The 15,353-nt window shown below is 36.4% G+C and overlaps 1 protein-coding gene across 1 annotated transcript in view; it reads right to left on the bottom strand.

Annotated features, from left to right (window-relative positions):
- Positions 1-642: 642 nt before the first annotated feature.
- The window catches only part of CYLC1 (cylicin 1), a 132,324-nt gene continuing 117,613 nt past the window's right edge, over positions 643-15,353 (bottom strand). Inside the window, exons 4-6 of the mRNA XM_027535406.1 lie at positions 13,516-13,634; positions 10,229-11,968; positions 643-798 (exon numbers count right to left, since the gene is read on the bottom strand). Of these exons, the coding sequence (XP_027391207.1) occupies positions 766-798; positions 10,229-11,968; positions 13,516-13,634 (1,892 nt within the window). The 3' untranslated portion in view covers positions 643-765. The remainder of the gene's footprint in view (positions 799-10,228; positions 11,969-13,515; positions 13,635-15,353) is intronic.

Genomic DNA, 15,353 nt, shown 5'->3' with positions numbered 1-15,353 from the left:
GTGGTCTCCCCATCCTATTCCTCTGCCATCTTAGGACCGCCTCTCAAAATGCATTTCTAAAGATGGTCTAAAGTCGGGTTTGAAAGAGCAAAGTCAGGAAGAAAGAGCAACTACAAGATATGCAGTGTAATTGTATGTCTATATGCATGCATGGATGCATGCATGTATCTTTCCTTCCACATCCAGAAGGAATATGAAAAGCATATTCATAGGAATTTGTATAATGATTGATAAGCATATTTTATCCTCCTATGGTCACTTGCAGTTTATCATTAAAAAATAATAAACTAAAGAGATAATTTCTAAAGATAAATGATAGCATTTGGAATATTTTTATGTATGTGGGTGGTGGGGATTATAATCTACATATATCTCTGTTTATTTTAATGGTGTGAAAGATCTGGTTCTTTCCATTTTCCTTATTTTTTTTTTTCTAAATATAAAGTAAAACAGAAATTTAACAGAACATGTAAGAGAATCCCAAAGAACATTGCTGTTACAACCTGAACACAGAAGTAGCTTCTAAAGTGAAGTGATGTAAAATGCTGCAAACCTTTGTCTTGAGTAGATCAGGCTTTTAGTAAATAAATCATACACCTCTATACATCACCTTTATAAATTACATGTAAAAAAATCAACTCCTTGTGCTCACAGAAGACTTGTTTTTATTTATTACAGTTCCACAGAAGTAGAAATGCTCATTTGAGAGTAGCTATTGTTAACTGTGGTAAGGCCATTCTGTGAAATGAAGTGCTCAGTTGTTCTTTAAAGCAGCTTATGAATCCATTTTGCTTCAGGCTGAGGAATAAAGTAGAAAAAAATTAAAATAAATGGTAGCATTAAAAAGAAGCTAGTAATTATAGAGAGTTCCTGGTGTGTTAAAGACCACAATAAAACAGACAAGTGGAGGCAAAGTTGGATATAATTTTTATGTTTTCTTATTAAAAATGTAGATCCTTGAATCCCACCCTAGAGTTAGCATTAAAAGCCTGAGATGGGGTCAGAAATAGCATGTTTAATAATTTCTCTGCATGATCCTAATGTTCACTTCAAGATGTGAAGTACTGAATACTAGTCCAACCACCAGCATTTGTGTAGGAACCAAGTCCTAAGGAATGTTACATTATGAACACAACTACTTTAATGGACTAGGGCTTCAAAAGCTGATAATATAAAAACACAAAAATACATTTTAAATACTGATAGTCTCTCTAAATTCCACCACATTAATACAACTGTTTCCACATTTGCACATTATTGTCTAGTGTTTGTACAGTAGTTGCAAATTTCATCTAGTTGCAAACCTATAGTATTTTCCTTTATATTCTTCCTTAACATTATAGTATAAACTTTCCCCTCTAAACTCAAGGTCTCACAACTAGTATTCCAATGAATAAATACTATGTTTTATATTTTAGTATGCCAATTTTTTAAATTTTCTACATTTAGTTTAATTCCAAATTTTTTGTCCTATAGACAGTATTGCAATTATCATCTCTATGCCCAGAGGTTTTTGTTTTTGTTTTTTTTCCTTCTGCTGACTTGTTTTAATTACAGTACGTTTTTATTAATGGGATTACTGAATCAAATAGTACCATCCCATTTGTGACTCTTCCTACATAGTCCCATATAGGTCTAGAATAAATTTAACCAGTTTGTCTTGTTCCTCTTTTGCCATCAGCAGTGAATTAATGGGGTGTGTGTGTGTGTGTGTGTATATATATATATATATATATATATATATATATATATATATATATGTGTGTGTGTGTGTGTGTATGTATGTATATGTATATATATATATATATATATATATATATATATATATATATATATCTTACTTGGAACTTTTGAGGCTTCAGGGATAATGGTGTATTTATTCATTTATTCACTATTCAGAGAGTAGTAGCAGAATTTTTTCCATACATAAAAGAGTTTTGACAGTGTTCAGAAAATGGAAATTTGCCTAAGGAAGGCAGATCATGGAATTAGAGCTTATTCTTGACAATCAGACGTCAGCGAGAAGACATCAAAACTAATGGTGAGTGAATGGAAAGGGTAGATTAGTTGCACACTTAGAGCAGAGCAAAGCAGCAGTGTATCAACACAGTTATATAACAGGTAAAAATAAATATCTTGAAACTATAGAATTTTTTTTAAATCAAAGATTCATCATGGAACAAATCAGTACTTTGTTCATCTTCCATTTATTTATAGTTTAGCATTTCTTAAAAAAAAACAAAAAAACTTGAAACTGTAGTAGAGGTATCACAATTTTCTATTGCCGATTTAAGCCCCATAGCCTTGCATTATGCTTACTATGCCTGTTTCCAACTCTGTGTCACTCCCATCAACCATTTTTTCTGCCTCCTGGTCTGGAAACTTTGTTTCTTCCTTCAGTTAATATTTTCAATGTCATACTCATATTCCATTTCATGATGCAATTTCATACACTGGTTTTGGTATTAACTAGCTGGGTATACTTGATTAGAAACTTCTACCATTGCCTTTGCCTTTCAAAAATCTTTCTTATCTTTCATAATCCAGTTCCTATATCACTTATTCACCCTGATTGAATGAGTGAATGAGTGTAAGTTAATTCATAAACTGGCAGACTAAAATTTCATACTATCTAGTACCATCTGGAGTTTTAAAAATGCCCAGCAATTATTTCATTCATTTCTTGCTAATTTCTAATAAATGACAAATAAATTGATTTATTAAATTAATATTGAATGCCAGCCACTCTCTTGGACATATAAGTAAAGAGTTTTTGTATTCACAGAGCTTACCTTTTACCAAAAAATACACAAAATAAACATAATAAATAAGTAAATTACATAGTGCAAGGTAGCAAATTTCATAGGAAAAGAAATAGATGACTTGAGGACTAGTATGCAGTAGTGGGGATTGTTACAATTTAAAATTATATGATTAAATTAACCTCATTGAAAAATTGATATTTGAGCAAATATTTGAAGAGAGAATTAACCACATGGAAATCTGAAGAAATAAGATTCTAGGTTGAAGTGTGGATCTATGCAAAGTCTTATTCCTGGGATGTATGGAAGGATGCCAGTATGGTTTCATCAGACTGATGAAAAGGTGAGATCAGAGAGAACAGCAAGTCAGATTATCTAGGATCTTATTGGCAATTGTAAGCATTTTGACATTCATTCTGAGTGAAATTAAGTACTAGAGTTTGTTGTTGTTCTCAAGTTTTGTTTCATTAGGTTTAATTTAACTTTGTTAATTCTAAGTATACATTTTAATACACTTTATCAATTAAATGATGTTCAATAAATTGAATCCATGTTGAGGATATGAAGAGGAAAGATTAGAAGCAAGAGATATCTTAGGAGGCTACTGCAGTAGTAAAGGAGAGAGATAATAGTGATGAGGACCTGGCTGGTACAATATGGTTCACAAGTGGTCAGATTTTAGATGTATACTGAGTCAAAAGGATCCAAGAAGGATTGTGAAAGAAAAATAATTAAGATGCTTCTAATGAACTATAATCTTATTCTTGATCTTCAAGAAAATGTATCTTGAGAATTTACTGTTTCCTTTCAGTCTTTGTTAGATAGCTATTATCAAGATAAGGAAATTCTCTATTCCTTTTTAAATTGGTGTTTTCATCTTAAGTAAATGCTGAAATTTATCAAATACTTTTCCACACACCTGCAATTCCAGTTCTCAAGAATAAAGTAGATGAGGAGAGAACATAAAGATGGAAAGTTTGTGTGGTATTTTGACTGTTTGTATTCTCAGGGAGCTTCCCAGGTGGCTCAGTGGTAAAGAATCTGCCAGCCAAGCAGGAGACAGAAGTTTAGTCCTTGGGTCAGGAAGATTTCCTGGAGAAGGAAATGACAACTCACACCAGTATTCTTGCCTGGGAAATCCCATGGACAGAGGAATTTGGCAGACTATAGCCCATAGGGTTGCAAAAAGTCAGACATGATGTAGCAACTAAAAAACAGCAACAACAGCAGCAATATTCTATGAAGAAAAATAAAGTAAGATTCTGGGTTAGAAGAGTAACTGGACAGTTGTGGGAGGGGATAACATAAGATATAGTAAATCAGGGACGTCTTCTCCAAAAAAATAATATTTAAGTTGAAAAACCAAATGATGAGAAGGACTAGTCATGCAAAAACTGGGGAGAAGAATTCCAAGCAGAGGGAACAGTATATGCAAAAACTTGGCAAGAGAGCAATCTTAATATATATGAGAAGCAAAAATAATAGTAGTTTGGGTAGGTCAAAAAATAAAATGGCAAACTGATTCAAGATGAAGGTAGAAAATAGATGAGGATGGATAATTTAAGCATTGAAAGCCAGGGTAAGAAGCCTGAGTTTATTATGAATGTAAAGGGAAACCGTTAGTGTTTTAAGCAGTGGACAGTAGAGGCAGCAAGACTCTTGCAGTACTTCAGCAAAGATTATGATGAATATTGGGACCATTTAGGTAGTAGTAATTGAGATGGAAGAAGTGGACTGATTCAGGATATATTTTGGAGGTAAGGTAGACAAGTTTTAGTGATTGACCACATATGGGGGATAAGGAAAAGAGCAGAATCATAGATGATATCCAGATTTTAAAAGATTAAATGGGTGGATGGCAGTGCCATTTACTACTAAGATGGAGAATACTGGGAAGGATTAGGTTTTGAAATTGGTTAAGAGTGTTATTCATATATACTAAATTTGAGATGTCCACTAGAATCTACACTGAAACTTCCAAGGAGGTGTTTAGAATTTGGAACTCATTGGAAAGACTAAAGTTGGTTATGTTACTTTAGGAGTAATCAGTACATAAAAGACATTTAAAACTATTAAATTGGATGAACTTACCAAAGGAGAATTTTAGAGAGAAGGTCCAGGACCAAGTCTTAGATCATTCTAACATTAAAGGTGAGGAAGTGTAAGATATAATAAAGGTGGTGGAAAGCTACCAGTAAGTAGAAAGAACAGGATAGGATCAGATCAGATCAGATCAGGTCAGTCGTGTCCGACGGTTTGCGACATCATGAATTGCAGCACACCAGGCCTACCTGTCCATCACCAACTCCCAGAGTTCACTCAGACTCACGTCCATCGAGCCATTCAGCCATCTTGTCCTCTGTCATCCCCTTCGCTTCTTTCCCCCAATCCCTCGCAGAATCAGAGTCTTTTCAAATGAGTCAACTTTTCGCATGAGGTGGCCAAAGTACTGGAGTTTCAGCTTTAGCATCATTCCTTCCAAAGAAATCCCAAGGCTGATCTCCTTCAGAATGGACTGGTTGGATCTCCTTGCAGTGCAAGGGACTCTCAAGAGTCTTCTCCAACACCACAGTTCAAAAGCATCAATTCTTCAGCGCTCAGCCTTCTTCACAGTCCAACTCTCACATCCATACATGACCACAGGAAAAACCATAGCCTTGACTAGACAAACGTTTGTTGGCAAAGTAATGCATCTGCTTTTGAATATGCTGTCTAGGTTGGTCATAACTTTCCTTTCAAGGAGTAAGCGTCTTTTAATTTCATGGCTGCAGTCATCATCTGTAGTGATTTTGGAGCCCAGAAAAATAAAGTCTGACACTGTTTCCACTGTTTTCCCATCTATTTCCCATGAAGTGATGGGACCGGATGCCATGATCTTCGTTTTCTGAATGTTGAGCTTTAAGCCACCTTTTTCACTCTCCACTTTCACTTTCATCAAGAGGCTTTGTAGTTCCTCTTCACTTTCTGCCATAAGGGTGGTGTCATCTGCATATCTGAGGTTATTGATATTTCTCCTGGCAATCTTGATTTCAGCTTGTGCTTCATCCAGCCCAGAGTTTCTCATGATGTACTCTGCATAGAAGTTAAATAAGCAGGGTGACAATATACAGCCTTGACGAACTCCTTTTCCTATTTGGAACCAGTCTGTTGTTCCATGTCCAGTTCTAACTGTTGCTTCCTGACCTGCATACAAACTTCTTAAGAGGCAGATCAGGTAGTCTGGTATTCCCATCTCTTTCAGAATTTTCCACAGTTTATTGTGATCCACACAGTCAAAAGCCTTGGCATAGTCAATAAAGCAGAAATAGATGCTTTTCTGGAACTCTCTTGTTTTTTCCATGATCCAGCAGATGTTGGCAATTTGATCTCTGATTCCTCTGCCTTTCCTAAAACCAGCTTGAACATCAGGAAGTTCATGGTTCACATATTGCTGAAGCCTGGCTTGGAGAATTTTGAGCATTACTTTACTAGCATGTGAGATGAGTGCAGTTGTGCCGTAGTTTGAGCATTCTTTGGGATTGGAATGAAAACTGAGCTTTTCCAGTCCTGTGGCCACTGCTGAGTTTTCCACATTTGCTGGCATATTGAGTGCAGCAGTTTCACAGCATCATCTTTCAGGATTTGGAATAGCTCAACTGGAATTCCATCACCTCCAATAGCTTTGTTCGTAGTGATGCTTTCTAAGGCCCATTTGACTTCACATTCCAGAATGTCTGGCTCTAGGTCAGTGATCACACCATCGTGATTATCTGGGTCGTGAAGATCTTTTTTGTACAGTTCTTCTGTGTATTCTTGCCTCCTCTTCTTAATATCTTCTGCTTCTTTGAGGTCCATACCATTTCTGTCCTTTGTCGAGCCCATGTTTGCATGAAATGTTCCTTTGGTATCTCTGATTTTCTTGAAGAGATCTCTAGTCTTTCCCATTCTGTTGTTTTCCTCTATTTCTTTGCATTGATCGCTGAGGAAGGCTTTCTTATCTCTTCTTGCTATTCTTTGGAACTCCGCTTTCAGATGCTTATATCTTTCTTTTTCTCCTTTGTTTTTTGCTTCTCTTCTTTTCACAGCTATTTGTAAGGCCTCCTCAGACAGCCATTTTGCTTTTTCGCTTTTCTTTTCCATGAGGATGGTCTTGATCCCTGTCTCCTGTACAATGTCACGAACCTCATTCCATAGTTCATCAGGCACTCTATCTATCACATCTAGGCCCTTAAATCTATTTCTCACTTCCACTGTATAATCATAAGGGATTTGATTTAGGTCATACCTGAATGGTCTAGTGGTTTTCCCTACTTTCTTCTATTTAAGTCTGAATTTGGCAATAAGGAGTTCATGGTCTGAGCCACAGTCAGCTCCTGGTCTTTTTTTTGCTGACTGTATAGAGCTTCTCCATTTTGGCTACAAAGAATATAATCAATCTGATTTCAGTGTTGACCATCTGGTGATGTCCATGTATAGAGTCTTCTCTTGTGTTGTTGGAAGAGGGTGTTTGTTATGACCAGTGCATTTTCTTGGCAAAACTGTATTAGTCTTTGCCCTGCTTCATTCCATATTCCAAGGCCAAATTTGCCTGTTACTCCAGGTGTTTCTTGACTTCCTACTTTTGCATTCCAGTCCCCTATAATGAAAAGGACATCTTTTTGGGTGTTAGTTCTAAAAGGACTTGTAGGTCTTCATAGAACCGTTCAATTTCAGCTTCTTCAGCATTACTCATTGGGGCATAGACTTGGATTACTGTGATATTGAATGGTTTGCCTTGGAAATGAACAGAGAGCCTTCTTTCGTTTTTGAGATTGCATCCAAGTACTGCATTTCGGATTCTTTTGTTGACCATGATGGCCACTCCATTTCTTCTGAGGGATTCCTGCCCACAGTAGTAGATATAATGGTCATCTGATTGAAATTCACCCATTCCAGTCCATTTCAGTTCGCTGATTCCTAGAATGTTGACATTCACTCTTGCCATTTCTTGTTTGACCACTTCCAATTTGCCTTGATTCATGGACCTGACATTCCAGGTTCCTATGCAGTATTGCTATTTACAGCATTGGACCTTGCTTCTATCACCAGTCACATCCACAGCTGGGTATTGTTTTTGTCTTGGCTCCATCCCTTCATCCTTTCTGGAGCCATTTCTCCACTGATCTCCAGTAGCATATTGGGCACCCACTGACCTGGGGAGTTTCTCCTTCAGTATCCTATCATTTTGCCTTTTCACACTGTTAATGGGATTCTCAAGGCAAGAATACTGAAGTGGTTTGCCATTCCCTTCTCCAGTGGACCATTCTGTCAGATCTCTCCACCATGACCCGCCCATTTTGGGTTGCCCCACGGGCATGGCTTAGTTTCATTGAGTTAGATAAGGCTGTGGTCCTAGTGTGATCAGATTGACTAGTTTTCTGTGAGTATGGATAGGATAGAGTCAAGTTAACTAAGTGTTTTGTGAAAGAAGAGGTTGGTTTAAATGCTGCTGGACTATAGAGTAACATGAGGAGAGAAGAGAGCTCAGTATGTGTGACTACAAGAACATATTTCGTAATCTTGGAAAGAGCACTTTTAGCAAAGTGGTAGGGATGGAAGAGCCTGATTAGATGGTAGCTATACAAATTTAAGCTTATTACAGTGATGATATGAATATATGCAAGGCCGGAACATATCCTGAAAGTTTTTTTTTTACAATTAAAATTAATCCTCAGACTCAAGGATTTTGTTATATTTCTTATATTTTACATATTTTTTAATTTAACAATTTTTATTTAGAATTTTTATTGAAATTTACTTACAATATTATATCAGTTTCATGTATTCTACATAGTGATTTGATATTTTTATACATTATGAAACAATCACAAGTCTAGTTACCATTTATCACCAAAGTTATTATGATATTATTGATTATATTCCTTACAGTATACAGTAATCACTATGACATTTATTTTATAACTAGAATTTTATATCTCTTAATCTTCCTCACCTATTTCACTTATCTTCACATCTGTCTCCACTATGGTGACCACCAATTTGTTCGCTTTATAAGTCAGTTTTTGTTGTTTGTTCATTTGTTTTGGTTTTAAATTCCACATATAAGTGTACATATTTTTCATAAAAACTACTTTTGGAAGAGAGTTCAGCTTTTCAAGGGTCTCTTTTTCTCAATTGCCTTAAAATTATCCACCAATATATTTTTATTCCTTAAAAATTTTGTTGCTTTACTGGTTATCTGCCCGTTGACTTAGAATGAGCCTTTAAACAATGGGGTCGTTAACCAGCTTTGTCACAAAGCTGACATTTTGAGTCTGCCAGGAGAAAAATGGACTTAAAATCAGCCTTTTTTGAAAGAAATAATATGGATTAATTAATCTCTCCCACAAATGTAAAATATATGAAGAGCAAATGGGAATCAATACATAAAGTTTTATTATAAATAAACCAAGGGTAGAAAAAACTTGGAATACAATGTAAAGTGAGATTCCCACCATTCAGAAGAGGAAATGGAAGCCCTTTAAAAGATAAGAACAAGAATGGGGGGACAGAGAGGGTGAGGAAGAAAGGGTGGGGGAAAATTAATTAAATATAAGGTCCAATCCCAGCCATATTTACAGATGTTCTGAATTTAGCAGGACAGAGAACATGAAACCTACCATGCTGAGAATAGTCAATTAACACTGTGGGAAAGCAAAGGAAACACAGACTGATGCCCAGAAACCATGCAAATGAATCACATCTCAACCAAAGATCAGAGAGCCAACAAGGGAGGACAAGAATGGGAAGAGCAGACCTTCCATCCAAAGTGAGATGTTTAACTAAGCATCCCTTTACAGCCATGTTTTAAAGGAAGGGGGATTTAAAGGGAGATCCACTGTAGGAGAACAATAGAAAACTTTAAAATTACAGATCCAAAGAGATTGGATCAACCTTGAAAATACTCCCCCCCGCCCCCCAATTATCAGTACTAGTGACAACTCATAAAGATATGGTTAAAAATTAAATAATTAAATATGCTTTTTGCATATCTGAATCCTAGTATGTTATGTTTCTATCTTGCTGTGTCTGAATTTGGTTGAGTTTTTACCATATTCAGCAACTTCCTAGGAAATGTATTTATATCCTACTAAACCATGCCCCTTAAAAATTTTAGCCATTTTCCTTTTTGTTCTTTCATAAGTGTGGGACAGTTAAACACATTTGTAATATGATCATTTTTACAAATAATTATGAAAAGTTTCTTAAAACCCAAGCCAGTTCTCTCTGCTCCAATCTAAATACTAGTCTTAACTTTTTGACATTTATTTTGCAACTCTTTTGGGTCCTGTGGAAGTACTCTATCTTTTCTCATCTGTGAGTCTCAAAATTGTCAATATTCCAGTAAAAGAGAACTAATCTGCAGAGAAAATATGAATTCAAAATTTAAAATATATTTTTCATTTTTAATCCAATTTTCTCTAAAAATAAAACAGAAGCAAACATACCAAAGGAGCGTATCTTGGCTTTGGAGGTGGAGGAGGCATCTGGCACCGACAGAGACGTTTGACTCTAGGTGATGGCAGTATAGGCTCACAAGGAGGTAGTGGTGGTCTTTCTCTTGATGGAGGAACTCTACCTGTACCTATTTTTTTTCCTTTTTCTTTGAATGTAGTCCTCCGGGATGGCATTTTGATTCCTCTTTTTGGTTCCACTGCATCCTTCTTTGAATCTGTAGATGTGGCATCTGATTCATCAACTCTCTTTTTAGACCCAGGTTTAAATAGAGACTCTTCAGATTCAGCATCTGAACTTTTGAACATTTCAGTCTTCTTTAGGTATCTTTTGGAAGACACATCAGATTCAGCACCACTAGACTCTGTGGCCTTCTTTGCAGTCTTCTTGGTGTCTTTCTTTGAATCTCGCTTAACCTTCTTTGACTCCCAATCAGACTCAGTTTCAGTAGACTCTTTGGACTTCATTGCAGGCTTTTTTTTGTCATCTTTCTTTAAATCTTTCTTATCTTTCTTTGAATCTTTTTTACTCTTTTTTGCATCCCCTTCAGATTCAGAATCAGCATCAGTAGACACAGCATCCTTCTTGGCATCCTTTTTCTTATCATCTTTCTTGCCCTTTTTCGAATCTTTCTTTGCATTCTTTGAGTCTCCAGATTCTGCATCAGTAGACTCTGCATCTTTCTTGGCATCCTTTTTCTTATCATCTTTCTTTGAATCTTTCTTGCCCTTTTTTGAATCTTTCTTTGCATCCTTTGAGTCACCAGATTCTGCATCAGTAGACTCTGCATCTTTCTTAGCATCCTTTTTCTTATTATCTTTCTTTGAATCTTTCTTGCCCTTTTTCGAATCCTTCTTTGCATCCTTTAAGTCTCCAGATTCTGCATCAGATGCAGCATCCTTCTTAGCATCCTTTTTCTTATCTTTCTTTGACTCTTTCTTGCCTTTCTTTGCATCCTTTGAGTCTCCAGATTCTGCATCAGTAGACTCTGTATCCTTCTTTGCACCTTTCTTGGTGTCTTTTGTTGCACCCTTCTTATCTTTCTTTGCATCTTTTGAATCTACAGATTCAGCATCAGAGCCCTTCCCCTTTGCATCTTTTTTTGCATCCTTCTTTGTTGGCTTCTTTGAATTATTCTGTGAAAAATTCTTTAACCACATATCAAATTCCATGGATTCAGCATCCGATTCCCCTAAATGCACCATTAAACCCACATTTGAACTATTTTTTGAGCAAGTCTCTGATATGGCATCAGAATTATTCTTTGAGCTCTTAGAGTACTTCTTCGTACTTGTGGATTCAAAATCCATCTCCTTGGAATCTTTTGAATATCTCTTTTCTTTTTTTTGATGCTTTATTGAAACTGATATAGAATCTTTGGATTCTGGGTTTGTTTCTGATTTGGACTTTGACTTCTTAGATAGTTGACTTCCATGTGATGATTTTGATGGAGTTTTATCTGCTTTATTTCTTCTTTTAGGTTTCTCATCTACTTCATGTGGGCCTGTATCTTTCTTGGAAATTTTCTTCAAAGCTGTTTCTTTTTTGTCATCTTTGTACTTTTTAGATTCTGCCTTTTTAGAATGGGTTATATGAGTATAAGGATGTCTGAATGAGGCCTGTCTCCTGACGATTAAATTAATAGATGGACTTTGAAATTTTTTCCTTAAAGAATGCCTTATCCATATATGAGCTGGCTTCTGAAGTTCATCTAAATTTCTTTTATCATGTCTCTGAAAAAAATGGTTAGAATAATAAGTTTTTAAATGAGTTATATCTTTTTTATATTGAAACAAATAGTCTAGCTTTTCTATGACCATATATTTAGATTGTGTCTTGTTTCTGTTTCAACATTCTGTGTGTGTGTGTATGTGTGTGTGAGAAAACTCCACTTTGGAAATAAAATGAATTTAAGAAGAACCTCAGAATATCTTCAGCGATTCCTACTAAGATAAGAAGGGGTCCACAATGATTCATGACACTTCAGGACCTGGCCTCACAATAGGTAATAAATTCCTTTAGAACTCCTACATGAGAGAGATATTTTGAAACATTTCATGTACCCTTCTGCCCCAAAATAGATAAAAAAAAAAAAAAATAAGCTGATACTCTTGAAGTGTGTCATGATAATTCTTACGATAGTTTACAATTCTGCAGGCTTCTGGGTTAGCCTGATTTCTACTTATACTTTCAAGATTTTCTTACCAAATTGAGAGCCTAATATCTCTGCTGTGAAGCACTGCTGAAAATAAATACATAAAATAAAACAAGTGTCTTATTCTCATTAATTAGTGTAGCAGTTGCTGCTGCTGCTAAGTCGCTTCAGTCGTGTCCGACTCTGTGCGACCCCATCGACGGCAGCCCACCAGAGTTCCCCGTCCCTGGGATTCTCCAGGCAAGAACACTGGAGTGGGTTGCCATTTCCTTCTCCAATGCATGAAAGTGAAAAGTGAAAGTGAAGTCGCTCAGTCGTGTCCAACTCTAGCGACCCCATGGACTGCAGCCTACCAGGCTCCTCTGTCCATGGGATTTTCCAGGCAAAAGTACTTGAGTGGGGTGCCATTGCCTTCTCCAGTAGCATATTATAATTATTATTTTTTTTATTTCTGTCCAAACATTTGTCAAGGCTGGTTGTCACAGTGACCATATAGACTAATTTTACATTTAGTTCTTATATTTCTTCCATTGTTATATGGAATGAAAGGAAGACCATGAAGAGAAGCACAAAACTTGGATCTCAATAGATGTAAATAAATGGCCCTTGAATAAATGCATTGACTATTGATCTGCTTTGGGAGATGCTTTTAAAACATATTTTGCTATAACTATGGGTGACCTCTGTAAGCTAACTTTTATTTTGGTTACTTGTAAGAATAACTCCATTTTGTAAAAGCAATAGAAAACTGGAATCTCCAAGTATCTAGTATTTGAATGCTAGATTAAAGAAAATGTAAAGGCCCTGAAACCTCAAGATTGGCTCCTAAGACTCAAATTTTATATGTTTTTGCAGCTGGTAAACATTGCCTCAGAGATCCCACCAGTTTCAGTATTACATTCTCCAGCTTACCTAGCCAATGAGCTTTAAAATGCCTTTGAAATGGAGGAACACATATAAATAAAAGTTCAATAAGAAACAGTTGGGGACAATCTGCTATACAGGGAATTATACACCTAAAATATCTCCATCCTAAAGATATCAAAATTCAAATTATGTATTTCATTTGTATGTATGCATTGTAACATATTATATTTAGTTAAAAATGATCTTGTCGGTACTCACAGGAACTGTGACTTGTATTTCTGAAGGTCTTAATCTCTTATTTCCACCTGGCTGGGATGATTTGGGAAATGTTATAGTTAAGTATTGTTGATTCCGTATTTTTTTGCTTGATTCACTGACTGAAATGAGAGAGGAAAAGAAACAATTTTGCAGCTAACAGCCAGACTTTGATCAGTTCTGAAATATTGCTGAGCAAGAAATATAGTTTAATTTAAACTAAATTATAACTCAAAATATAGTTCCCCCCTCCTAGAGTTTATAGTTTACTTGCATGCCAGTTAAGAAAAAATAAAAAATTATTAGTCCATTTAGAACCAAATTAAGTTTAAAATGACATTTGTAATTTTATTTTCTAGATTAAACCAATACATGTACTACTATGTGTAAAATAGATAGCTAATGGGAAGCTGCTGTATAACACAGGGAGCTCAGCTCGGTGCTCTGTGATGCCAGAAGGGGTGGGATGGGGGAGTTGGGGGAGGCTCAATAGGGAGAGTATATATGCCGGGCCAAGAGGAGCTACTCCACGTCCAAGGTGAGGAGCAGCGGCTGCACTTTGCTGGAGCAGCCGTGAAGAGATACCCCATGTCCAAGATAAGAGAAACCCAAATAAGATGGTAGATGTGGTGAGAGGGCATAAGAGGGCAGACACACTGAAATCAGAATCACAGAAAACTAGCCAATCTGATCACACAGACCACAGCCTTGTCTAACTCAATGAAACTAAGCCATGCCGTGTGGGGCCACCCAAGACCGGTGGGTCATGGTGGAGAGGTCTGACAGAATGTGGTCCACTGAAGAAGGGAATGGCAAACCACTTCAGTATTCTTGCCTTGAGAACCCTATGAACAGTTTGAAAAGGCAAAATGATAGGATACTGAAAGAGGAACTCCCCAGTTTGGTAGATGCCCAATATGCTACTGGAGATCAGTGGAGAAATAACTCCAGAAAGAATGAAGGGATGAAGCCAAAGCAAAAACAATACCCAGTTGCAGATGTGACTGGTGATAGAAGCAAGGTTCGATGCTGTAAAGAGCAATATTGCATAGGAACCTGGAATGTTAGCTCCATGAATCAAGGCAAATTGGAAGTCATCAAACAGGAGATGGCAAGAGTGAATATCGACATTCTAGGAATCAGCAAACTAAAAAGGACTGGAATGGATGAATTTAACTCAGATGACCATTATATCTACTACTGTGAACAGGAATCTCTTAGAAGAAATGCAGTAGCCATCATGTTCAACAAAAGAGTCCGAAATGCAGTACTTGGATGCAATCTCAAAAATGACAGAATGATCTCTGTTCATTTCCAAGGCAAACCATTCAATATCACAGTAATCCAAGTCTATGACCCAACCGGTAATGCTGAAGAAGCTGAAGTCGAATGGTTCTATGAAGACCTCCAAGACTTTTTAGAACTAACACCCCAAAAAGATATCCTTTTCATTATAGGGGACTAGAATGCAAAAGTAGAAAGTCAAGAAATACCTAGGGTAACAGGCAAATTTGGCCTTGGAATATGGAATGAAGTAGGGCAAAGGTTAATAGAGTTTTGCCAAGAAAACGCACAGGTCATAGCAAATACCTTCTTTCAACAACACAAGAGAAGACTCTACACATGGACATAACCAGATGGCCAAGACAGAAATCAGATTGATTATATTCTTTGCAGCCAAAGATGGAGAAGCTCTGATAATAAACTCCTTATTGCCAAATTCAGACTTAAATCGAAGAAAAGTAGGGAAAACCACTAGACCATTCAGATATGACCTAAATCAAATCCCTTATGATTATACAGTGGAAATGAGAAATAGATTTCAGGGACTAGATCTGATA

This window comes from Bos indicus x Bos taurus, chromosome X, assembly GCF_003369695.1.
Source record: "Bos indicus x Bos taurus breed Angus x Brahman F1 hybrid chromosome X, Bos_hybrid_MaternalHap_v2.0, whole genome shotgun sequence".
In the NCBI taxonomy this organism is placed as follows: domain Eukaryota; kingdom Metazoa; phylum Chordata; class Mammalia; order Artiodactyla; family Bovidae; genus Bos; species Bos indicus x Bos taurus.
This window is presented reverse-complemented; position numbering and strand designations above follow the sequence as displayed.